This window comes from Thunnus maccoyii, chromosome 16 (assembly GCF_910596095.1).
Source record: "Thunnus maccoyii chromosome 16, fThuMac1.1, whole genome shotgun sequence".
In the NCBI taxonomy this organism is placed as follows: Eukaryota; Metazoa; Chordata; class Actinopteri; order Scombriformes; family Scombridae; genus Thunnus; species Thunnus maccoyii.
This window is the reverse complement of record NC_056548.1, coordinates 6,782,040-6,807,689: the sequence shown is the minus strand read 5'-3', so window position 1 is coordinate 6,807,689 and position 25,650 is coordinate 6,782,040. Positions and strand designations below refer to the sequence as shown.

Genomic DNA, 25,650 nt, shown 5'->3' with positions numbered 1-25,650 from the left:
TTAAAATGATTAGTTTTCGACTCTCTCATCATATTATAGGTAATGAGGTTTGTTCTCTGGATTAACAAGTTTATACTTTGTTTTTTTGTTCAAGCAGATAAACCCTGAGTTTGTTTCTTTTGTAGGTTTCTCTCTGGGGGTTCAGATCCATCAGTCTCCCTCTGCTGTCATCTGAACAGCTGGTGAAAAGGTGTAACTTTATTGCACCCATAAACAAACTGACAACAGAGTGATGCTGTGGTACCAGAAGTCTCCTGGACACACAGCTCTGAAACTCATTGGATATGGACTGTTTCAGGATGACAATGTATAAGAACAACTTAGGAAATATTTCAAATTAGATGGAGATTTGAGTCGAAACAAAAAAGGTTCACTCTCATTATTTTGTTTCTTTTCATAAGGTGGCAGCATGTCTGTGTGGTTGTTCAGGAAGAGGACGGTGCATTATGGCACCACCCACCAAAATATTCCTAAAGAGGGTTTACCCAGAAATAGCAGAGTGAATAATCAGTAGAACAGAACTGCATGAACGGTGATAAAAACACAGGACCGAGAACAACAATGTTTTTAAATTTAGTAATAGAAGACATTAAGATGATAGTTTTCTTCTGCGTAACCTTTTATGTCATACTGGTTTCAGGTAAAGTAACAAATTCTGTTCACAGGTTATCATCCAAAACTCCTGCAGAGCGTTCTTTTACTTTCACATTTATTTACTCACCCTCATACCCAAAGACTGTATATTATTGTGCATTTTTTGTGGATCCTTTTTCTACAGGTTCCTCTCTCAGTGACCAAGTCCACCAGACTCCAGCTCACATGTACAACAAAACAGGAGAAACTGCCAAAATCAGCTGTTCACACAGTATTCAGAGCTACAACCAGATCCTCTGGTACAAACAACTAGAGGACAGACAGCTACAGTACCTGGGATACATGTTAAGAAAAAATGGAAATCCAGAGCCTGGTGTGGATGTGATGATGGAAGGGAGTGCGGAGAAAGAACAGACCTGCACATTAACAATTACAAGACTCGCCCTGAACAGCAGTGCAGTTTACTTCTGTGCTGCTAGTTTCCACAGTGCTACATATCACTGCTCCTCAGTACAAAAACCTCCCCATCACAGTTTTTCATCTCCGTATTACAGCTCACAGCCTCTTTGCACCTGTGTTTCTTCTTATCACAAGGAGGCAGTATATCTTTAATGGGACCTTTATACTCAGCCAGTGGTGTGTAGTGGTGATGGTGGTGGTTATAATGTCAAGAGGAGGAAACATTATGACACCACCCACGTACATGTTTATTTGAAGATGGGAGGTTTGTGCAAAGAGGAGGTTGGAAATCATCAGCAGAACTGCTGATACACTGCTAATCATAGCAACAGTACAATTATTACCAAACAAAAGACAACATAATCATCCTTTTCCTACAAATTACTTTCAATTTCATTTTACCAGCAGTCATCTGGAGACACAGCTATGAAACTCATTGGATACTTGAATGTAGCAGATGTCACAATGGAAAAGACATATAAAGAACAGTTCGATAACACTGGAGATTTGAGTGCCACTACAGCAAAGACTGGCTCTCTTTTAGTTCCAACAATTGGACAACAGCACAGTGCAGTGTACTACTGTGCAGCCAGAGAAGCACGCTAACAAAAATCCCCTCTGAACTTTACAAAAACTCCACATAGTATTTTATCATTGGTGGTTTGGAGTAAGACGAGGAATAACCTGCTCCCAGACACCTGCTGTTGAGGTTGTATTTTGATTTGATGTAATCATATCATCATCACAGTAGCTAATGCAGCTGCGTTTCTTTCTTATTGGTTTCTTCTCCTTTTACCAGGCAAGCCATCGCAGAACAGTTTCTAATACATAATGAAAATGAAAACATTTTTGTGGGGGAATCAGTTGAAAGGAAGATATATATAGATATCAGTTAGATAGGGAAGTAAATTAAGCCACTCCTCCTTTCTACATCACATTTGTTTACTCTTTAAATGTGACACTAACACCAAAGACTCTTTCATAACTTTTTCATCCACGACCTTCCAGTAACTCCATGATGATTAGATTTCTCTTCTGCTATTTACTCACAGGTAACAACTGCTTCATTGTGAAATAAATATTGTATTGCATTGCATTGCATTTACTTTCACATCCTAAATCAATGATCTGTCCAACTCTGCTTACAGCAGGTTTTTTGTTGAAGTTCAGATCCATCAGTCCTCCTCTGCTCTCATCAAAGAGGCTGGTGATGATGTGCAGCTTGTCTGCACCCATGAACAAACTGACTACACAGTGATGCTGTGGTACCAGCAACCATCTGGAGAAAAGGCTCTAAAACTCATTGGATATGTGGAATATAGCAGAATAAGCTATGAAGAGTTATATGACAGACATTTCAATATCACTGGAGATTTGAGTGGAAATACAGCAAAGAACGATATGCATGTTGAGACAGATCTCTTTTTAACAAGACAAAAACTAAACACCATCCTTTATCAGCTAAGTCTTGAAAACACCTTTCGCAGGAGACACAGCCTTAAAGCTGATTGCCTACATGCGATATAAAAACCCCAAAGTTGAGTCGCCATTTAACAGCAGCTTCAATGTGAGTGGAGATGGAGAGAAAACAGCTTATCTTCACATCCTGAACCTGAGACACCCTGAAGACAGCAGAGAATATTTTGGTGCAGCTTGTATGCACAGTAATAAAGACAGTGACTCCCTCATACAAAAACCTCCATAATGATCCAGCAGATAACAGCACACCAACAGTAAAGCACTAAAACCACCAACTAAAAAACTCTTCATTACTGTTAACTGGTTCAGTATAATGTTATTTGTTCCTTTTATTTCACAGAACTGTATACATTTACTAAATAAAAGAAAATTATGAATACAATTATGATAAAGATCATAATCACATTTACTGAATATGATAGTAATGTAATATACAGCACAGTGAACATTTCAGAGTGGTTTAATTGATAAAAAAAGATCAGGATAATTTGTACTGACTGATTGGTAGTGATGCCATGACTCTTCTCAGTCATAGATTTATGTGATCTTACTGTCCAGCTCTCTCCACTGTGCAGATAAAGTCACATGGATATATTGACTTATTTCAGTCATTATAAACGCGACCCCCACATTTTGTTTACCTGTAACAACATGTCCCCAACGTTCTTAAGCTATTTTAAGTCAGGGCTTTTTAATGCCCACTTAACCATAAATGTGAAAAGAAAGAAAATGCTCATCCAGGTCATTTTTTGAAACACCCACATGGGCCAATTTCAATATCACTGAAAAACAACCTATTTTAAGTATGAGGGCTTGTTGAAATGTCTAGATGATGATCTAGAAAATTGATCCAATTTCATCTGATCAAGTCTGCAGAAACTCAGTTGATTATAATCAAGAACGCAAAATACAGTACAGCAGGATACTGGAGATTCAACCGCTAGGTGGAGACACAGCACATGACATGCAGCTTTTATCAAGAGAATGTGGTGATGAATTAACCAACACAGACACAACGCCCTCCCTATTTACCCTGAGCCTTATTTTTCTCAGGGCAATACTTTTTCTCACATCAGTGCTTGACAATGTCTTCATCTGTGCACACATTTGCTTTTCTCTTCATCTGTTTTTATTGTAAGATCTGAAAACCATCATTATTCATGTTTAACAAGCTGAACAATTATGTTAAATACATATATTGTATCCTCATGCTCTGCTTCAATAACAGTTTTATCTAAACCTGCTTTCTCCACAGGTCAGGTGAACGCTGTTACATTTCTGCAGTCTCCTCCCCAGATAGTGAAGGAGAGTAATGAGGTCCAGATTAACTGCAGTCATGATGACACAAGCCTTCTATTAATGCTCTGGTATCAGCAAACAGGGAGCGGTCTGATTAATTTAATTGGCTCCAGCTACAGTGGCAGTGAACCCAAATATGAGAAGCAGTTTGAAGGTCAGTTTGAGATTACAAGAAAAGACACCCAAACAGGAGCTCTAAACATTGGAAGTGTGAATCTATCAGACTCCGCTGTGTATTTCTGTGCTGCCAGTACACAGTGATGTGGTTTAATGTCACCACCTCACTAAAAACCCTGTTCTCTTCTTTGGTGTTTTCAAATTCAAGATCCCGAGAGGCAAGCTGGTGGAACAACTGAAATATTGTTCTGACATCCAAAACACAGACTGTGATTTTAAACACAAACAAACACATTGAGAATAAAATTACTGTTCACAGTCTCAAAGAATCGTGTACATATGAAAGAGTTCAAGTTATTTTACTGACAAATAACGTTAAAATTACATAATGGACTGGGGTGGAATTTAAGGCTGCAATATACAGGCAAAAAAATGCATGAAATTACAAACTCATTTTCTCAGAAAAAAATATTTAGTAACACTGCATCACATCCCAGCTATTTCAGATTTGCCAAATTTTTCCAAATCCAATTCTGGTGCTTATATGCACATTTTACCACCAACAGAAGGTGACATCATCACTGTGTCTCAACAGAAACACACAACAAAAACAGATTTCTATGTTTTTTTTGCAATTATGAAATGAAATGCATGTTCAATTTACTCAAACTGTCTAACAACAACCAAAAGAAAATACTCAGCCCCTAAAATAAATTAATTTTCAATTAATCCCAATACTACAAAAACGTAGATGACAAGAGCATAAGAGCAAAATTTGCATTTAAATCTGTGACCTAACTAGGAATTTGAGCTATATTTTCACTGCAAACGTTATTAATCATACTTAATCGCATGCTTTATCTTGACAGCTATTACCAAACATGGTACCTCCATAGTGATCACAAACTTTGAGATCTGTGTTTTTGGTATACAGAAATTTGTGACCTGACAGAATATGTGACAGGATCAGCTATAAAAGACCAGAGAGTTCACCTGTTAGATGAGGTATTTATATCTGAATACCGGCATATAGGGTCACACAACTTTGGTTAACAGCTGTCACAAATTGTGACCATGTCAGTTCACTATAGTGGTATGGAGTAAGAGTATTTGATAAAGTAACTTGTGACAAAAACGTTTGCAGTGGCAATACAGGCTGAAATTCCTATACCGGGGAAAGAATGTGATACAACACCAGTGTCCATGAAGACTAGTTATCTGCTAAACTATTAATTTAACTAATAGCTAAACCTTTTGAAAAAATACCAAGAAGCTAAGAACAGAACAGAGAAACTTATTCAGACTTGAAATAACGTTTCACATTTATGGCAAAACGTTGGGTGAGGATTCAAAACAACCGCTGATGTGACTGAAAACCGTTGATGTGGAAATTAACGTTAACTGACACTCGGACTCGGACTAGCTAACAGGTACAGTAAGCCAACTAAACTAGTTAGCAGACACAATGTCTTAGCTACTTCTGTGAGAAAAAAATAGCCGACAGCAGACAACCAACACCAACATATAAAACACACGACAGTAAGAGAGCAGGAAACGTTAACCAACAGCTTCACAAATGTTAGCTATTAAAATGTCAGCTTCAAATTACATCAGTGAGCTATTCAAACGTTAGCTTAGCCGAGCATTCAAACTCCAATTTAACAAAGCCAAAACATCAGCCACATATACACGTTAGCACAAGTATTAAGTGCCTACCTTGTTGAAGAAAAGCTGAGATTCACGGCTTCTCGGAGAAGAATAAAATCTTTTGGAACATTTCCAAGTTATTTCCAACTGAAAAATTCTCTACATTTTTGTGGCCAACCGTTGGCGTTAGGAACAACCGTTGAAGTGACAAATAACGTCTTCAGGGCGGTCTTCCGCTAGTTTTACAAACTGAATTATTCATTTAAACACGACAAAAGGTTGCTGTTTTTATCAAGTAGCGAGTATAACAAAAGTTTTTAACTTTTTTTTTACCTTGAGGAGGCAGTGTGCCTTGACTTTTTTTACGATTCATTTCTCTTTTCTTTTTCAAAATTAACGGCATTACGAGTGGGCGGGGCATTGTCCATTTAAGCAAACCGCCAAATTCAGCAGTGACCAATCACGTTCCACCAAGACCCAACCAGTCTGCAGGTTCATCCAATCAACTCAACAGTTGATTTTTAATTGAACATGTTTACAGTACAAGCTAACAAGCAACGGATGTTACTGTCAATGATAAAACATTATTCTCAACAGCATAACAACACAATCACTAAAGGGGATCAAGAGTGGCTCCTGTCATAGGCCACATAGGCCTAGGGAAACTAATTAGGCCAAATGAGTGGGATATTTGTTTTTTTGTTTTCTTTTTACTGACAGGTTTGTTTGCTTACAGTTTTTGGAAATGTGCACTTGTTCTCCCATCTCAATGTTTTTCTTCTTTTCCCTCATTAAATTGCGTAGGTTTTCATCAGGTTTGTTTTTCAAAGCCTTATTGGTTGGTCAGTTTTCACCCAACAGCCACCAAACTTCATGTGGTACCTCAGGCCATGCCATCAAACACTCTTGAATGTACCTTGATCCCAACTTGTCTTTTTGTCTGGGCTGGAAGTACCATTGTTGCACTTTTTTGGGTGATTCAATCGAAAATCTTGCCATGGCACCAACATAGTCATGGCCGGCCCTGAAGGTGGTAATCAGGATTTACTGCGACATCAACTCATATATTCTAAGACGTTTTTGGTTTTGATTTCACCTTCTACACTGAGAAGAAATACATTTATATTTATATACATCAATTAATATTTTCCATTGACAATAATCTAAAGCTATACTAGAATTATAATTTTTCATGTTAAAAAAGATAAAGTAAAGGGAGTTAAGTTACCAGCCTTCAATGACAGCTAGCTATGACTATCTTTCTAAAACCATAAAAACAAATTTGATGTGGAAAGAACAGGTGCTCAATTGCCTCTATTCTAAATCTCATATAGACAAGTTCTCCTCGTCTTTGATGGGAATGAAAAAACCTGCAGACTGTTGGTATTTGTTGCCAACCCTAATAACAAAAAGGCACTGCTTTACTTACAGAATTGACACAAAACTGACTTAAAATCAAAAGTGTTAAAAGTTAAAAAAAATTAAAAAAAAAAAAAAAAGAAAGAAAAAGAAAAAAGAAACAGCTATGAACAGAGTATAAAACAGAGTTGTATGCTTGTGGTAGTATACACAAAAAAGATTATTAAATCATTATACAATTAAATAATTCAATTACAAAAGAAAATCAGTACATAAAGCTTAAGTTTTCACAGCTTTGGACTCAGTTAGACAGGGTTTTAGTTTGTAACATTCTTGAAATTTTTGTTCCAGAATCACTCATACAACATATTATTGGTGAAACGTTTGAAAAACTTTACATTTTTCAATCACCAGCTTTACAATCAGCCATTTCTCATGACTTTAAAGCTTAAAACCACAGCACCAAGACAATATCCATAAATTGGTAATGTATGGATATTATATTAAGTGCACTAAAGAGGCAGGCAGAACATGAAAAAAACATTTTTGTCACTCACAAGATCAGTTGCTAGTAGAGGAAGAAGGTGGGGAAGAGGAGGTGTGATGTATGAGGAGAGGAACTCAGCCATCTGTCATTTGACATGTAGGCTAAAAAGTTGCAGATGCTCCATCTGTAATTGTGAGAGAGTTGTGAAAATTTCAAATTTTATTTGTTCTTATACTGAACAGGAAATTGATTGAAGTTGTATTTCCAGGATGCTTCCAGTTTTATGCACATCTGGATTTTTACTGCTCATGCTTACATGTAAGCCTTTACTCAATGTCAATGTAACATCAATTATCAGCACTTTTCTCTGAATATAATGTGTCTATACGACTGTGTATTTTTCAACCCAAGATTCAGTGATGAATTCTGACAAATTTAGGTACTTATATTCAAACAATATATCAGCATAAACTTGAATGGATTTTCTTCACAGGTAAAGTGGAGACTGTTACCTTTGAACAGTCTTCTTCTCAGGTTGTGAAGGAGGGGAGAGAGGAGCTCAGGATTAACTGCAGTCATGATGACAGCAGCCTTCCAGTAATGTTGTGGTACCAACACAAACAGAGCAGTCAGTCTATGAGCCTCATCGGGTTCACAGTCCTGCAGGGTGAACCAAACTACGAGAACCAGTTTAAAAACAGATTTAATCTGACAAGTGAAGATGCAGTGAGAGGATCTCTGATCATCCGCAGAGTGAATTCATCAGACTCGGCTGTGTATTTCTGCGCTGCCAGCACACAGTGATGTGGTTTAATACAACTGCTTCACTAAAAACCTGCTGTGGCATAGAAACTAATGACAGCTGCTGCTCAGAGTTCCAGATATTTAAGAGTTGAAAATATGCTGTATTGTTGTTGCTATTTAAGGTACCTTTGATTAATTACTAGATACAATATATGATGGAGTAACTGAACATGCAGCCTCTAAATATAAATGCACCTATTGCAAAAGTATTAATCTGCTTATATTTGCAGAATAATGTTGATGTCCCATAATGTAATATATATACATTAAAATACAAATAAAATACATCTTGATCCTCAAATCAATGCAGGAAAAGAATTCATTTTTCAATGCAACTCAAAGTGACACTTCATAATCAGTGAATGACAATAACAGTCAGTCCTACTTTCCAATCATGTGATCATGTGACCTCATGTTTCCTTTGTGCTGAACAAAGTGATGTATGACTCTGCATCATTCAGCTGGAAGAAGACTCTTCGCTAACATGTTTGTCACAGTCCTTTATCTATTGTTTATTTTACACTCAGGTGGGTTTTCTGTTTGAAAGTTTATCAAGTTTCCATCATTCAATTTAATGTTCTGTACATCGAGGTGAGACACAATGAAACATCATCCTTCATGTGCTGCAGGTCTCGGTGTTGTAGTTCTTCAGTCTGGAGATCAAATGTCTCACCCAGGACTCACAGTGAGGTTGGAGTGCAGCATGGGTCCAGGGCTCAGCATGATCAGCTACATCATGCTCTGGTATCGACAAAACCACTATGGAGCCCAAATGGAGTCCCTCCTAAAAGAGAATGACCAATCTGTGGGGCGCTTCCAGTCTTCTCTAGAAGCATCCAAAAACAGCTTCACCCTTCAGATTACTGAGCTGTTTCTCAATGACAGCAGCACCTACTACTGTGCTGCCAGTCACAGTGATGCACACAGGCCAGACAGTCGTACAAATATCAAGTCTGTCAGTCACAGATGGCTCACAGCAGGAAGGAGCTGTGTTTCATTTGATTTATTGTTACAGTGGAACTGTTCAATGATAATAATATGTTTTCAGTTGAAGTCCTGAACTTTATATTAATGGAAGATAAATATGACATACTGGCCCTATATTGATTTCATTAAATATATTGGTTCATCATATCTCTACCACCACAATGATGGATGTCATTATCTCACAATTATTATGTTGCTATATTGCAGATACAACTGTAAAATTGTGAATATTTAATGCTTACCTGATCCATGACGTTATCTTCTCTCCATGCAAAAACTATGAAGCTGTTGAAACAGAGCAGAATAAATTATTTTCAGCTGGTTTCTTTTCTGTGTGCAAAGTAAAAAACAAGCTAATGTTCCGTTTGTGGAGATTCAAGTTGTCAAATGCAACAAACTGTGATGTTTTTAATGACTTGAAGGGTTTACAGCTATGTAATTGGCATGTTAATTCATGTTTGGCTCGATTGTGATTTTCTCAGTCAAGTCAAGTTTCTTTGTAAAGCCCAATATTACAAATATTTAAATGGGCCCACAAAAAAGTGAAAAAAGTTCACAATCCAGCCCAAGCTTTTTTAACCTTTGTTTATCCCAGGCGATTTTGTTGACAGTTTGTGTAACTATTTTGTAAAGCAACAGGTTTCTTTTATTATTATTTTCTTACACAAATAATGGAAATTAAATGATTTCAGAGGCAAGAGGTGAACCCAGTGTCTGAGTAAGACTTCAGTAACCTCATCACACAAAACACCCATAAAACGCAGAAGAAAAACAGTGAGAGATGAAGAGATAATCAATTACATTTCAGTTCCTGTTAACAACCTGATCTGTTGTAGATTCAGTAATAACTTCACAATCTCCTCTAAAGTCCTGCAGGGACCACTCACAGAGCTCTTGAGAAAGGCTGCAGTTGCAGTTCAGTGTCCACTAGGAGAGTGTAGCTGTGCTGACACATGACTGTGTGAAAGTGAATGAATGTGGGCAGGGAGTTCATGGTTAAAGATTGAAAAACAGAGAGGACAGGGAGGATCAGATCATATTTCATATGTTTTGATTGCAGTAGCAGTAAATGAAGACAGAGTTATGACTGTAATGTAGATTGCTCTGATGTTTTTATTCTAAAACCTTTGACCACAGTGGAAATGAACGTCTTCTTGGTTGCAGTTCTTATCTTCTCCAGTGAGAACATTGAAATTCAATTGAAAGAAAAATAATGTTTTTTCTTGTAAGATTTTCTTGCTTTAGTTGTTGTTTGTTTACTTGTTGTCTTCTTTGTTATTTTCCAGATTTCTCTGTCTGTGTGAAAATTCAACAGCTTCCATTTTTAATCAGTCATGAAGGAGACAAGACTGTAACTTTGCAGTGTGAACAAGATGATGAGCAATATTACAACATGTACTGGTACAGACAAAGCAGCGGTGGGGAAAAAATACAGCTGGTATCATACTCTACTAGTCAAGGTTCAACAAACATTGAAGCTCCTTTCAATGACTCCAAGTACACCATGACCCGGTCTACGTTGCTTAATTCCTCTCTGGTGATACACTCTGCTGAAGCCAGAGACTCAGCTGTGTATTACTGCGCCTCCAGTATAGCACAGTGGTTCAGAAAGCCTCAACAGCTAAACAACAACCTCAAGAGAAACACAAGAGGAGGGATGAGTGACAAGGACCAATGTGTTGAACTCTGAGAGTCAGGATTTTGTTGTAGTGTGACAGTGTAACATCAATGTGACATGAAAATAAGGATCGGACCATTAATTACAGAAAAAAAATATGTTTAAAAAACAACAGCACAATGAACATCTATTAATTCAGTGAAGGTACAAGAACTCACCGCAAGTCATGTTTCAGCAGCACCACAGAGCTGATCAATTCAGATAAGGCACCAGGTGTTTAAGTATTTGTCACATTCAGTATTAATGTCCTCTGTGCTTTCTCATCTGTGTCACAATCAAGTCAAGTCTCTACTTTGTTATTTTATTATAATTCTCCCTGTGCTTCCTGACAAGATTAAAAGCATATCAGGCTTAAAAGGTTAGCACACACTGACCTCTACTGGACTCATGTAGGATTACACATATATTTAAGGAGCCATTCTAATCTTTAGTGTAATTAAAATGGCTTAAAAGTAAAGAATTAGTAGGATACAGTTAAAATCCCTTAAAAATAAATGACCTCTCCTGAGCAGCTGTGATATAACATTGTGTGAATGATGCCTCACAACACAGTAAGTTCCATTAAGAAGAAATAAAAAGACATAAAAAGTTTTATAAGTATGAAGTGCGTATCATATAGCAGTTATATTGTATGCAACTCATACATATATACATACTCATACATATGATATATGTAATAACCTCAACATCCCCAGTTCAGGTCCAGCTGGGGACCTTTGTTCTCTCTCTCACCATGTTTCTACTATCTCCAACTGTCTGATAAAAAAGTCTGTCCTCAAAAGACAGATAATAATATGCTATGGTATGATATAACATTAATTCAATATGTTTAATTTAATGTTTATTTTTTATTTATAGAAACAGATTGTTCACTGAACACACTGATGTCTGATGCTGATAATGTAATAACTGATAGGTGCTGTCTTTTTTCAAATGCATATATAAAATATAATAATATAATGAACTCTTACACAGTGGAATGACAAACTGTTTGACAAACATTGTGCCTCATGATGTCATAAATGATGTAACATTTTTAATAATTCATTTATAATGATAATCTTGATTAATAACATAATCATTAACATTATGATTCTTCTCTTTCTCATATCAGTCATAAAATCATTAGAAAACATTATTGCATCATCACTGATATCAATTAATAAATTGATTTCTTTAATGTAATGTTATGCTCCATATCCTACATTATCAGCCACATCTGTCGCTGTATGTTATTCAGTAAATGTGCCTCCTCACTTCTCTGACAGCTGGGTGGGATAAAGAGGTGTGACCAGGAGAGATGTCACTTCCTCTGAGCAGCTAAAAACAAACACAGTTTCTCTTTTCCTTCTATTCTTCTTGCTTCTTTTCTTAGCTGTCACAAAAATAGCAGCAGTCAGGTTGGAGCTGGTTCAGCCGTCAGTCAGCCCGACCTGTGCAGCTGCTCTCACAGACAGAGAGAGATGGAGGCTGAGATATGGGGAAGCTGGGTGGGGGAAGCGAAGAGGAGGCAACGAAAGAGACTTCAGGTTTTTGTGTGATGCTTTTTCACCGTGGGGACAGGGGGCCACGGTGATACAATCCTATAGAGCCGCCGTACAAAAACCTCCTCCCATTAACATCCATTGTGTAGACTGCTACATGCTACTTTGGATACTTGGTAGAGCAGAAAACATCAATATTATGAAGGTGTGCAGGATGTCAGACCATTTTAGTATTGTAAAGTCAATTTAAATGAGGAAATTTGGCTGAAAAAATATTTTTTAAATGACTTTAAATTCATGTTTTGAGAACTTGGATGTTTGTTTTACTCATCTTGACAAAAACAAAACATCTTTGGACATTATGAAGCTCATCCTGCATGTTTGAACCTTCTTCATCCTGTGGATTATTAGACTGTTTCTAAACATGCTGATTATGGAAAGTTTTGTGACTTTTTGGTTGAGGAGGGATTCAGTGTGACACTGGAGCCGAAGCTTACTTTGGAAAGGGAACAAAACTCACAGTTTTGGGTAAGTCAGAACTCTCACAACTTCAGTTCACTTAAACAAACATAAAACAGTTGAGTTGTTTGTGTAACATTAAAGGAAAAATCAGTTGTCATGAAAAAGCTGAACTATTGAGCTAAAGTTAGAACACTGTGACCAACAGCCTGCTTACTTCGGCCAAGGAACCAAACTGACGGTTTTAGGTAAATATTCCAGTTTATTAATGTGTTTTGATAAATGTCACATTGCTTTAGAGTCTCAGTATTGATAGAAGGATTAGTGAAAACTATCTAAAGATAATTCTGGTAGAGAAAGACAGAGGAGTTTCATGCTCAGTATTTCTGCACTGTGACAATGCCAATGAAGCGTATTTTGGAAAAGGAACAAAACTGACTGTTTTAGGTAAGTGAAGGATGATAAAGTTGAAGTAAGTTTTGTAATTAGAGTGGTGCATTAAGAAACTAAATGTACTTTATAGTTCAAGTTCAGCTCAGCAGTTTTTGATGTTAAGCTTAAACACTGTGCCAATGTTGAAGCTTATTTCGGCCAAGGCACAAAACTGACTGTTCTTGGTAAGTAAGACGTCAAAATTTCTTCTCATGAATCCATTTGTGAGGAAAATAAAACATATTGAAGTTTTACATGTTGGTTGTTGAGGGATACAGTTTAGAATTGTTTATAAGCTGTAAAAACCAGACTGTAGTGCAGCAGATGTTGGTTTTTGGATTTTAAGAAAAGTGATATTTAATACAATAAACACTTAAAGGCAACCAAAAAGTAAAGAAGTAAAGTCAAAGCAGCATCTTGGGCTGTTTTGAGCACTGATTCAACCCACTGTGACTCTTATGGTAATGAAGCTTTCTTCGGTGGAGGAACAAAGTTAATTGTTTTAGGTAAGAAATCACAACAAATGTAAAAAGCTTTGTAATTTAGTCATTCATTAAGAAACTTACTGCACCTGAGTCTTTATGGTTCAAGTTCAGCTCAGCAGTTTTTGATGTTAAGCTTAAACACTGTGTCAATGCTGAAGCTTATTTCGGCCAAGGCACAAAACTGACTGTTCTTGGTAAGTAAGACATCAAAATTTCTTCTCATGAATCCATTTGTAAAGTATATACAACATATTGAAGTCTTACATGTTGGTTGTTGAGGGATACAGTTTAGAATTGTGTACAAGCTGTAAAACCAGACAGTAGAGCAGCAGATGTTGGATTTTGGATATAAAGAAAAGTGATATTTAATGCAATAAACACTTAAAGGCAACCAAAAACTAAAGAAGCAAAGTCAAAGCAGCATCTTGGGCTGTTTTGAGCATTGATCCAGTGCACTGTGACACTGGTGGTTATGAAGCTTTCTTCGGTGGAGGAACAAAATTGACTGTTTTAGGTAAGAAGAAATCAGAACAAATGTAAAAAGCTTTGTAATTGAGTTGGTCCTTAAGAAACTTACTGCATCTAGTCTTTATAGTTCAAGTTCAGCTCAGTAGTTTTTGACGTTAAGCTGAAACACTGTGTCAGTACGAAGCTTATTTCGGCCAAGGCACAAAACTGACTGTTCTTGGTGAGTAAGATGTCAAAATTTCTTCTCATGAATCCATTTGTGAGGCAAATAAAACATATTGAAGTTTTACATGTTGGTTGTTGAGGGATACAGTTAAAATTGTGTACAAGCTGTAAAAACCAGACTGTAGTGCAGCAGATGTTGGTTTCTGAATTTAAAGAAAAGTGATATTTAATACAAAAAATACTAAAAGGCAACCAAAAAGTAAAGAAGTAAAGTCAAAGCAGCATCTTGGGCTGTTTTGAGCACTGATCCAGTGCACTGTGACTCTGGTGGTGGTGAAGCTTTCTTCGGTGGAGGAACAAAATTGACTGTTTTAGGTAAGAAGAAATCAGAACAAATGTAAAAAGCTTTGTAATTGAGTCGTTCCTTAAGAAACTTACTGCACCTGAGTTCAAGTTCAGCTCAGTAGTTTTTGGCGTTAAGCTGAAACACTGTGTCAGAACGAAGCTTATTTCGGCCAAGGCACAAAACTAACTATTCTTGGTAAGTAAGACGTCAATTGTTTTCCCCATGAATCCACCTGTAAGAGAAGTCAAATATGTAAAAGAAGTAAAACATTTATTTATGTTTTACTTAGGCTGATTATTGAGAGAAACTGTTTTGCTTGCATCATGTAAAAAAACACAGGCTATAGTGAAAGCTTTTGGTTTTACTGCAAAAGAAAGTTGCATTTAATATAAATCTAAAAAAGTAAAGAAGCAAAGTCAAAGCAGCATCTTGGGCTGTTTTGAGCACTGATCAAGTGCACTGTGACTCTGGTGCTTCAGAGGCTTACTTTGGTGCTGGAACAAAACTAACTGTTTTAGGTAAGAAATCATTTAAAAGTTCATTAAATATTACTCTGGTGTTGTTTCGTTAAGATGTTTTTAAAATGTAAAGTTACTCCAAAGATGATTCCAAAACAGTAAGAGTGATAAAACTGTTTACAGCCATTACTAGGTTTAATAATCATAAAATAGCCACAAAAAGCATGAATATATGTTCAAAAGGTAAAAATAAGTCTAAGATGATTTTCTTGTTTTGTAAACTAAAATAGTGGAAGTCTTAACAAGTCAAATAGTGAAATAAATTTGAAGGGTAACAGATAGAGAAGCAGTAGAAAGAGTTTTTGTTACTATTGAAACACTCTGTGCTCCAACAGAGAAGCTTACTTTGGAGCTGGAACTAAACTCACTGTTTTAGGTAAGAAAACCTGCAAAAATAATCTCACAGAGCATGATTCACAGCTTTTTTAATTTATGAGAGTAAGAAAAATGGTCAGTATTAAAAAATATATCTTTAGACCTTTTATTCAATTGCATAAAACAATTTATACTGTAAAAGAACTTGATACAGGAGTTAGCTTGTGTCAGTAAAACAAGTCTTTTCTATGTTCTCCAGTAAAAGTACTGCAGCAATAAAACATTTGGCTCAACGCCCAGATTATTACTCTCAGTGAGTTCTTATCAGCACTATGAAATACTGTGAGTTCTCAGTCAGAAGCTTACTTTGGAGCTGGAACTAAACTCACTGTTTTAGGTAAGACAAAACTATCATTGAATATATACTGATGTAATATTCTACAGGATATAACAGCAAACCAGTTGGTTATATCAGGTTAAAGTTGAGTGATGTTTTTTATCTCTCTTGAATGGATCTCAAACCAGACGTTTAATTCTTTTAGGTAATGAGTTCATTTGGTATGAATATGTATTATTTGCAGATTTTCTACACATGAAGGTTTTTAGTTTATGTGAAAGTAAACACAAAGAGTTTACAGCTTTCAGTGCTGAAAGGTTGAGCAGTTTTTCTACAGCCTTGTATCAGTGTGAACAACAATGAGCCTGCTTACTTTGGCAGTGGCACCAGACTAACAGTCCTGGGTAAGAAAATTATAGAAATCATATCAATTAATCTAAATCCGCAAAATTATTGTTGTAAATGTTTTAATGTCTTATTCTGTGATTTTCTGGAGTTGTACTGTGTCAAAAGTGCCAAAGAAAATATAAAATCTATAGAATAAGAATCTCACACTACGTTTGGTCCAGGCATCAGAGTTTGACTTTTATAGTTTATTTCTAACCTTTAAACTGTGACATTTTTGCAGTTTATAATATTCATGACAGCCAACACTGTCTCAGTTTCAAAACAAAGTTAAATATATTTACTTGAATTGGTAAAGAAATGTAGGGGAAAAGTTTTTAAAAAATATACAAAGTGAATGAATCAGTAAGTGATAATTGTGATATTGTGACTGTACTGTAGACATACTGTAAAGAAGTTAGAGGTTCATTCAGTCCTTGTAGGTCAGTGTCAGTTTTTTACATGCAAGTCAGCAGTGTGCTCTGGCAATTATCCTGCTTATTTTGGAGAAGGAACCAGGCTAACAGTTGTTGGTAAGATCACTGGAATAACTTCATAACATTTATCTGAAATGAAATCTTAATGACTCTCAATGTGAGTTTGGCCACCTGCAATGATCATGGTGTATTTGGGATTTTCCAGGTTACAATTATACATTGTTTTGTTGTTGATCTCCAGGATTTTGACAATGCAACTCTAATCTAATGATTCATGTCCTTATAGAAAATGATGTATCACCACCAACAGTGAAAGTGCTTCCACCTTCGCCAAAAGAATGTCGCAAGCAGAAATACGAGCACAGGAGGAAGACCTTAGTTTGTGTGGCCACTGAATTCTACCCAGACCATGTCAGTGTATTCTGGCAGATCGATGGGAAGAAAGTCATCAAGGGTGTGGCGACGGACAACACTGCCCTGCTGAAAGAAGGCACTTACAGCATCACCAGCAGGTTGAGGGTCTCTGCCAATGATTGGTACACACCTGACAGTCATTTCACCTGCATTGTCAGCTTCTTTGATGGAAAAGAAACCAAATCTTATCAGGATTCAATTCTTGGTGAAAAAGGTATGTTGATGTAAAACTCAGAAATTAATTAAATTTTTGCAACGAAAACATGTAAACGGTCATCTGTACTCATCTAATCCATGTTTATTCTTCTATCGGATAAAGAGGTGACGATGACAAGAGGTAAATATATTATTTTTTGATTCTGTACACCTCAATGCATTAATTCTACCTATATAAGGATATACATATAACTGAATAATTAGTCTTTGAATCATGTCACTTATGTGGGTATTTGAACTTTCTGCAGGCAAATATTTGAAGATCACAAATAATGCCAAACTCTCCTACGGTGTTTTCATCGTCAAGAGCAGCGTCTATGGAGCCTTTGTTGTGTTTCTGGTGTGGAAGCTTCAGGTTTGTTCTGTTTCTGTTGCTTAGATGCTTTGATTAGCTTCAGTTTCCTGTACTTGACATAAAAACTGGCTCCATATATTTGAATAATAAGTAAAAAGAGCTCATGACATTAAGACATTGTGTCCTTCTCTTTCTGTTGCAGGGAAAGCACAACTGAGAGCTGAGCTGCAGCCTGAACAAGTGAACTCTCAGAGATCGATTCTGTTAGTTTCTGTAAATAAAGATTGAGAACATTGAACTTATATTTCTTATATTTCCACTATGTTGTGTGTTACAAAGCATTCGCGCTCTTAATAGTAATTCTGCACACAGTAGATGAACAGTTTCAGGCATATTTTTGTTACAATATTAAAGCTATAACTGGCATAAAAATAATTTTGCATCACGTTTTTATAAATACGTCTGTATAATGTGTGGTAGTGTGTGGTTGTAAACTGCTTGTTTGCTACATTTTCTTTTCAATAAAAGTATTTCAGAGAATCTTGAAAAGCTTTTGCTTTCATTTATTCAATAAATGTTGAGTGTCCTACTGAGTTTTTATAGTTTGTCCTACAAATGATTCTCATGACAGATTCAGGCAGTAAGACTTTATTTACATAGTGTTTATCTAAACCAGATTCATCTTCATATCAGACACTATTCATACACTGTGGTTCTTTTACAGGAAAAAAAGAAAGAAAGAAAGAAAGAAAGAAAGGATTAGACAGATATGTTTGTCAGTTGCTCCAAATTGTTGCTGATATGTAGTTTGGATACTGACCCCCGTCACTGCTCTCACATCTCATCTTACACTCAACATCACTTTTTCCAGAGATAGTGTGGGGTATTTTTAGCTGCTCGCCTTTCTGCCTGTTTTCTGAGAAATCAGATATTTCATGTTGAAATACCTTATCTCAGGAAAACATCACAAGCTGCTTCAGTTGGGTCATAACAAGATTTTCCAATGAGCAAACTGAAAGGTGACTGAAGTGTTGTTTTCTGGTGACATTTAAGTGATGAATTAAATCCAGACAACTAATCTGAATTATAATATTCTTTCTTTTATAAATTATTGATTAAAGTGAGTTTATCTGAGTTGTATCTAGTTTTTTTCCACTTTACACAACTAAGTATGACAGTTTATATTATCTTTATGAATCATCTTCCTTTACGTTAAAGACTCACAGTAATAAAGTAAATGTGAGAGTGTGAGTCTACCACATAACAGGAAATCAACCTTCTCATCTGTGTACAGAAGGAGGTCAAAGCTGTTGTTGGTGAGGGAGACAAACCGGGGCTTGAAACCCTGCAGAGGAGTAGAGAGCGACAGCAGAGGAGAGGATGTGGTCACAGAGCAGCCTGCAGATCGTTCTCTGTGCTGAGAAATGACAAAGGTGCAACCTTCCACTTTACCACAACCTCCGGTTCACAGAGTCCACCTGCATCTCTGCACCAACCCCCCGCCCTGCACATCTCTGAGCAAACAGCTGGAAAAGCTGCCATTTCTGTGTCAACTGAGGTTACAGAATGAACATGAGTGTGTTGTAACACACAACACATGTTTACTCAAATTTAAATTTGTTAAGGTATGAATTTTATTGCAGTTACACAGATCAAAACCGAATCAGGTGGGCATAAAACAACAATCAACAGTTGATTTAAAAAGAGTCTAAGTGTTTGAATGTAATTGTAGTCTTATTATTATTATCTCATTATTTTCATGTGAAGCACTGTATGAGATACTATAAACCATGTGTCTATGTTTAAAGCACAAGCTTTTTCAGTTTACTGGATGCTTCTGTCCCAACAGTCCTTCATCAAACTGTAAAAATATTTTTGAACAGTGGGAATCAAAACATGTTTTTTGCTCGCTGGAGTCAGATAAACAGGAAACAATGTCTGCTCTGACAACAGAAACATGATGTGTCTGACATCTGTGAGCAAGATAATTATATCTCCCCTACCAACCCTGAACGTTAGATAAATTTATGAGTTGCTGTTTTAGGAAACAAAAAACATTGTTTCATAACCTCTGCAACTTTGCAAATAAAGCTTGTGTGATTAATTTTAGTCCCAGGCAAACCAATTTTAATTGATCCATATTGGATTTTCAAACTGTTTTGTGATTTTTGGTCCTGATGGACTTGACTGGCATTGGTGAGATGGTCATTTTATTTAGTCTGAGTTAGTTTTTTGGTTGTTGTTTATATGTTGAAACACATATTTGCTTTCATTTCTCTTTAACAGAAAATAAGTCTTAATAAAGACTAACTACCTACAAGTAAATGTTAGGAGCATTAAATTATTAATTTCTTGTTCCCCTGTTGTATTTACTCTGTTTGAATATATGGCAAACATACAAAACATAATAAAAAAAAATACACAAAATAAACAAAACGAAAACACACACACAAAAAAGATGAAAGGAAACTGCTGATGTTAAACGGTTTGTTCAAACTTACTTAGGTCAGAACTTTATACTTTAGGAAAGATAAAATTTTTAATTTAAAAAATCCACCATGGGGCTCTTTTTCAGTAAGTCAATAAATGGTCCTCACATCTCATTCCATCAACAGTTTCTAATGATAGGACTTAAATTAGTTGTTCACTAAATGGTGCACGATAGTTTTTCATAAGGTATATTTTGAGATGTAAACACAGTGAGCAACTTGAAATCCAGCAAATGCTCCCTTATAAAATATCTTCATATGGGAGTTTTGAATTGGACCATGGCTGAAACCTGCTGCGGTTCTGTACTTCTTACTTCTGTACAATATCATACTGCCTGAGTTGAACTAGCAGACTTCAGTAGAAAGCATCAAACCTGCTGCAACAAAATGATCCAAACTGCACAGAATCTTAAAGCTGAGAGAAGTAACAGTCAAACTACAACGACCTGATGCCTCCAGCATAGATTAAGGATGTCAAATCCTTTCACTGATATTCAACAACTAGAAGAGCAAAGTTTTTACAAAGACAGGCATGTTTCATGTTGAAATTGTCACCTTCATCTCAATTATATTTACATATACAACAATATCAAAAAAATCAAATATAATATGGGACATTGCTTACTTATACTTCTTATGGAGGCATTTTCTATTAATAGACATAAACCCTTCTTGAGTAACGGCCTGAAACCTTCAAATAAATATGAAAAAAACCCCAACTGTTTCTAGTTCTGTGACGAAGCCTAATTGATACTATCTGGCCCACCTGGTATGTGTTTGCAAAACCTCAACCTCCTGACGATGCTATTAAAATAAAATTAAGAACTCCTAAGAGTAAACATGCCTCTGTGTTCAAAGTAATTCATTCTTATATTTAAGGCTTTCATTAAAATACCAGGCTGGAAGTTTTGTTGGATTACAACTTCTCTACAACAACAGATCATGTTTAAAACAGTCAACTGAATCTTATTATTGCTAAATTAAATAATAAAAAGTAAACTTAATACATTTAGGAATGTAATTTAATCTACAAGATGTTATTAATTAGTCAACAGTTAACACAGTACAGCAACCAGACACAAACACTCATGTTCTGTCATGTTGCATGACCCCTTGTGGTGTGAACAAGAACTGCAAGTCATGAATAGGATTCACATACATCAAACCACCAGAAGGTTTTATCAAAATATTATTTTTATTGTCAAATAATTACATAAAAATAAACAATATGAGGTGAAAATAAAAGGCCATATTCTGGTATGAGCTCCTTGTACAGCCCTGTATCAGTGAAACGCCAAAACATTGATTAAAAAGGGTAATGGTCAAAACAGCACGACAGATATTGAATAATTTCACAACAATCCTTTAAATGGCCTAATAATAAAATTAACATGATTCTCTAGAAAACAGAGAGCATGTAGGTCCAGTGAGTAATAACTTATGTTAAGACGTGGCAGAGCAATAAACAAAGAGAAAGTCTGACTTTTGCTTCATCACATTCAACAGACTTCACAGGTTTATACAGTACCTCCATTTTTAAGGCACCTAGTTTATGTTTCCAAATTCAGTGTTTAACAGACTCCCTGTAGAACTCCTAATTCAGATTTAACTACACCTACAGGAAAGCGATGAATCCCTTTTTTGTTGCATTCTTGAATTGTGATTCGGCACAACCTCGTCAGTGTTTTGAGTCCTTTTGGCAATCGCAGCAGTTCAGAGTTGAAAGCTCAGGTTTTACAAATGCAGTCCTCCGAAACGGCTCCAAGGTTTCAAACTCTGCCCTCCTCAGTCCCCTCTACCACCCGACCCAGAGTTTTAAAACCCAACCTGCAGCTTTACCCCAGCCAACTGAACCTGTCGTTCTTCTGCGTATGCCTGGTACAGCTGGCGCAGCAGAAACTGGAGTAGTACGGGCTGGAGCAAAGTCTGGCGTAAACGATCAGCTCGCAATTGGCAAGCTCAGGCTGGTCCACGCATTCTGGTGGCACATCAACATCTGCAACAGCAAAATTGAGAGACAGCGTTACTCTTTGACCCTACTACATTTTTAATTTTGTTTCATAAAGTCAGATCAATAAACAGAACATTGCCTGGTGTTTTATGAAGCTACTTCAATTAGTAGTAGTCAGAATAATGAAGTGAAATGAGACGGCAGCTCAGTCTAATTATCAGGCTACGGCCTTATTTATTTGTTAACGCTTGTCACTATTGTCCAAACTTTTCAGATAAACCAAGAGGCTAAAACTTAAAATTTGTATCGAGATATGACAGCAGAAGACATATTTTTATTGTTTATCATATTTCTGATCATATGACAGTATCTAGAATAAAGTGGCTCAAACAATGATTTGATGAGATGATGAGTTAGATTATTATTCTCACCTTGCTGCGTGTCTTTAGTGACCCTCACTTCAGCCGTGGCGCTCACAGAGTAGATGCCGGTGTAAGCGTTACAGGTGTAGGTGCCCTCATCCGAAGGCTTTACGTTATACAGGATTAGACTGCCATCAGATGACAGCAGGATGCTTCGCCCGTCTGGACGTACCGGCACACCATTTCTAAAGGAAGAGAGGATAAACAATTGATGTTATTTTGAGAAGTTATTTGTTCTGGAAAATAAGAAGCTGAGCTGTAGAAAAAGTCACATTAAATTATTATCTTAGAAAAATTGTGGTATAAATGCCAGACAGTAGTCACACCGTGTTTGTTTTTTTTTTGTTTGTTTTGTTTTTTTACTCGAAACAAATAAAGATTTCTACATTTTCTATTTGTCAGACAATATAACCTAATGCAAGTCAGAGTCACCTCTTTCATATGTTTGTACAATGACTGAAAATGTAAGTAGTTACATTTTGAAGTTTTGAAGACAAACATTACCTGACTATCCTTTAAATAAACATGATTATTTGACCATGTAGACCTTTTAGGTAACTTATATCCTTTAAAAAGTATCATTATTTTGTTTGTGCCACACTCATCATTAGTACAGTCCAGACAGTAAGTATTCAGACAGTTATACACTTGTTGTTCTTCAGGCTCTGGCCTTCAGCACATTCAGTTTGAAATAAAGTAATAGATACTACATTAAAATGCCAAGTCTCAGATTTAATTGGAGTAAATTTAAATCAATATAGAGAGAACTGTGTGGGAGATGTAGCCTACCACATAGTGCCCAAATTTCAAGGGTTAAAAAATAATTGGACACTACTATTAAATGTTTCTTAGGCAGCTGTGTTAGTTCATACACAAAAGAGCTCACATGTGGCTCAGAGTTGATTAAAAGTTAAGTTGCCATTTAGATTGAGGTGGAGGTGTCTGTATCTTGCTTTGACATCAAACTCTGCAAGTGTAGCTACATGCTGGGCTGACTGTTCTTGAGATCAGAAGTAAGCAACTATTACTATTACTATATTTACTATTACTATAGTACTAATAGGATAAATACTCCAGCTTAGATCAAGTTATTAAGTACCTGGACCAGCCAATATTGACGTTGTCTCCTGACACCACACAGGGCAGCCGAGCTGTGCTGCCTTCAGACACCTGGATGTTATTAGGAGCTGTAGTGATCCTCAGGTCTGCTAGATAGTGAAACCAGAAAAAAGGTCAGATTTATTTTTAAATTCTTAAACCCTCATAAATCCATGCATATTTTTTGGGATGTCACCTATAGCAACGGACCTCAAACACTGTCTGTTTTAATGACATTCAGATATGTAAAATACATATAATACTGTATATTATCTATTTGATTTAACATTTGAAACAACACACATTCATGAGCCTTGTGAGGGAAAACCAAATAAAACAGATTACTCAATGGGGTATCAGGGAGTCTAGAACCTTTACTGACCTCTACTGGTGACTTTGTGACATTACATCATCAATATAACTAAATGTCTCTGTCAGTCATAATGAACATACAGCACTCTACGTTGTCAGATTTGACTTAAATCTTTGGATGCTCATATTTAGCATATTTAACAGGTTTACATAGTATGTAAGGTTTATCATGTGTTTAGCATGATGGCAAAGATGTAAATAAATCTCACCTTGGACTTTGAGCTGCAGCTGTCTCTGCTCCAGCTGCTGCTGAGTGGAAGCTGTGCATGTGTAGACTCCAGAGTCTTCAGACCTCAGCGGGCCGACGATCAGGGTGCCATCTGAATGTTGGGTAAACCTACAACACAACATTTAACATCAATAAATCATCACTTTTGGAACATTGCAGTATAATTACCATAATCCAGCTAGACCACTGATTCTACAAACAGGAAGCAACTGGTTCTTTCAGTGCAGCTGGAACTTCCACAGTTTCAGGAAATATCAAGTGTTGGAGGGAGTTAACGGCTGACAGAAAAATTGTTTCCAGCATGTTTGTCTTACTCAGTAAATAGACAAATGTTCATGGAGTTGGAGTGACACATTGTGGGCGAGAAGCAACGTCTTGAAGGGTAACACAAAGGGTTTGTGGGAATAATTTTGAGAGCCACTTGCACTAACAACACTGCACGCATAAAATAAGCACTCACAGTTATGCGGACCATGGATCCGTTTGTTTGTTGTAGTTGTAAAATAAATTTAACAGGATATATTGATGTTAAAAATGCATGGAACCATTCATTTAGGAGTCACAAGAGAAATCTTTAAGAATTAATTACAACTGCAGCTGGAATCTGTTGTTTTACTGTATAATTACAATGATCATTTAGATTTCTGTATTAAACTGAAGTCCAACATGAGTTATTTACAGAGAATCTTACACATCACACAAATAAATGTTTGATTTTCTTTAGACTTTGACAATTCTTTTGAATCATAATTAGATATAAATTTAGTATTAAAATCAAATACAAATGTACCTGGAGTCACTGAGAATCTGTCCATCTTTTGTCCACTGAATGCTGACAGACTGAAGTGCAGAAGGAGGGACAATCGTGCAAGGCAGTTTGGCAGTTTGTCCTCCTCGCATCTCCAGCACAGATGAACCTGACCGCTCGATACTGAACCTGAGAGAAATGATGTCCGTATTTTAAAGTGTTGTTGTTTATAATCTTCAGTTTCTCACCTTTCTATTTCACAGAGGGAATAATAATTAAAGCTTTCTGTTTATGGAGACAAAGAGAGATTATTCTCACCTTGGGAATGGACCATCTCCGGGCAGTGAGGTGGGAATCAGCGGAGATGATCCCTCTATGCACACAAACACACACACACACACACACACACACGATTGGACACACAGAGTGAGTGCTCCAGTCATAATTCACTTACATAATGTCACATTACCACATTACACCATGCATAACAACCAGCTAACTTGTCAAGGTCAGTGTGTTCTGACACAACCTGTTACATCATCTACGACATCAGGACTTCACTCCAATCTTCTGGATTTACGTAGGACGGACTGATTAGGGTTAAAGTCGGTCAAATTTTGACTTTTTGACTGAATCTGGCCCCAATTAGGTGCTCACACACCAGATGGAAGTGTGC

General features: G+C 36.5%; 3 protein-coding genes across 19 annotated transcripts in view; 1 reads left to right on the top strand and 2 right to left on the bottom strand.

The window, feature by feature from the left end:
* LOC121881008 overlaps nucleotides 1–10,814 on the bottom strand; it is a 153,383-nt gene extending 142,569 nt beyond the window's left edge. For 4 of the 16 annotated variants that reach the window (XR_006091687.1, XR_006091686.1, XR_006091689.1 and 1 more), the window contains exon 1: nucleotides 5,929–6,170. Coding sequence is in view for 5 of the 16 variants with exons in the window: in XM_042388665.1 (XP_042244599.1) it covers nucleotides 5,929–6,016 (88 nt within the window). In the remaining 11 variants the exon portion in view is untranslated. The other 12 variants (XR_006091691.1, XR_006091688.1, XM_042388666.1 and 9 more) reach the window with 11 other exon arrangements.
* LOC121881058 (M1-specific T cell receptor beta chain-like) lies at nucleotides 10,737–18,214 on the top strand. Its single transcript, XM_042388708.1, has 7 exons — nucleotides 10,737–10,908; nucleotides 12,286–12,482; nucleotides 16,257–16,323; nucleotides 17,027–17,368; nucleotides 17,474–17,491; nucleotides 17,619–17,725; nucleotides 17,868–18,214. Exons 1-7 carry the CDS (start codon nucleotides 10,737–10,739, stop codon nucleotides 17,880–17,882), a joined length of 918 nt encoding a protein of 305 aa, XP_042244642.1. The 3' UTR covers nucleotides 17,883–18,214.
* Nucleotides 18,215–21,388: 3,174 nt separating this feature from the next.
* The window catches only part of paplna (papilin a, proteoglycan-like sulfated glycoprotein), a 28,492-nt gene continuing 24,230 nt past the window's right edge, over nucleotides 21,389–25,650 (bottom strand). Inside the window, exons 22-27 of one of the 2 annotated variants that reach the window (XM_042388455.1) lie at nucleotides 25,293–25,347; nucleotides 25,017–25,163; nucleotides 24,207–24,334; nucleotides 23,627–23,735; nucleotides 22,537–22,712; nucleotides 21,389–22,150 (exon numbers count right to left, since the gene is read on the bottom strand). In XM_042388455.1, the coding sequence (XP_042244389.1) occupies nucleotides 21,990–22,150; nucleotides 22,537–22,712; nucleotides 23,627–23,735; nucleotides 24,207–24,334; nucleotides 25,017–25,163; nucleotides 25,293–25,347 (776 nt within the window). In that variant the 3' untranslated portion in view covers nucleotides 21,389–21,989. The remainder of the gene's footprint in view (nucleotides 22,151–22,536; nucleotides 22,713–23,626; nucleotides 23,736–24,206; nucleotides 24,335–25,016; nucleotides 25,164–25,292; nucleotides 25,348–25,650) is intronic. The other variant, XM_042388456.1, reaches the window with a different exon arrangement.

What these genes read in the sequence shown, in the direction of transcription:
- LOC121881058 (XM_042388708.1), top strand. Translation starts at nt 10,737, where the DNA reads ATGACCCGGTCTACGTTGCTTAATTCCTCTCTGGTGATACACTCTGCT. An exon ending in GATGAGTGACAAGGACCAAT is followed by an intron (nt 10,909 to 12,285) that starts GTGTTGAACTCT and finishes TTCTTTTCTTAG; the next exon opens with CTGTCACAAAAATAGCAGCA. An exon ending in CACCAGACTAACAGTCCTGG is followed by an intron (nt 16,324 to 17,026) that starts GTAAGAAAATTA and finishes ATGTCCTTATAG; the next exon opens with AAAATGATGTATCACCACCA.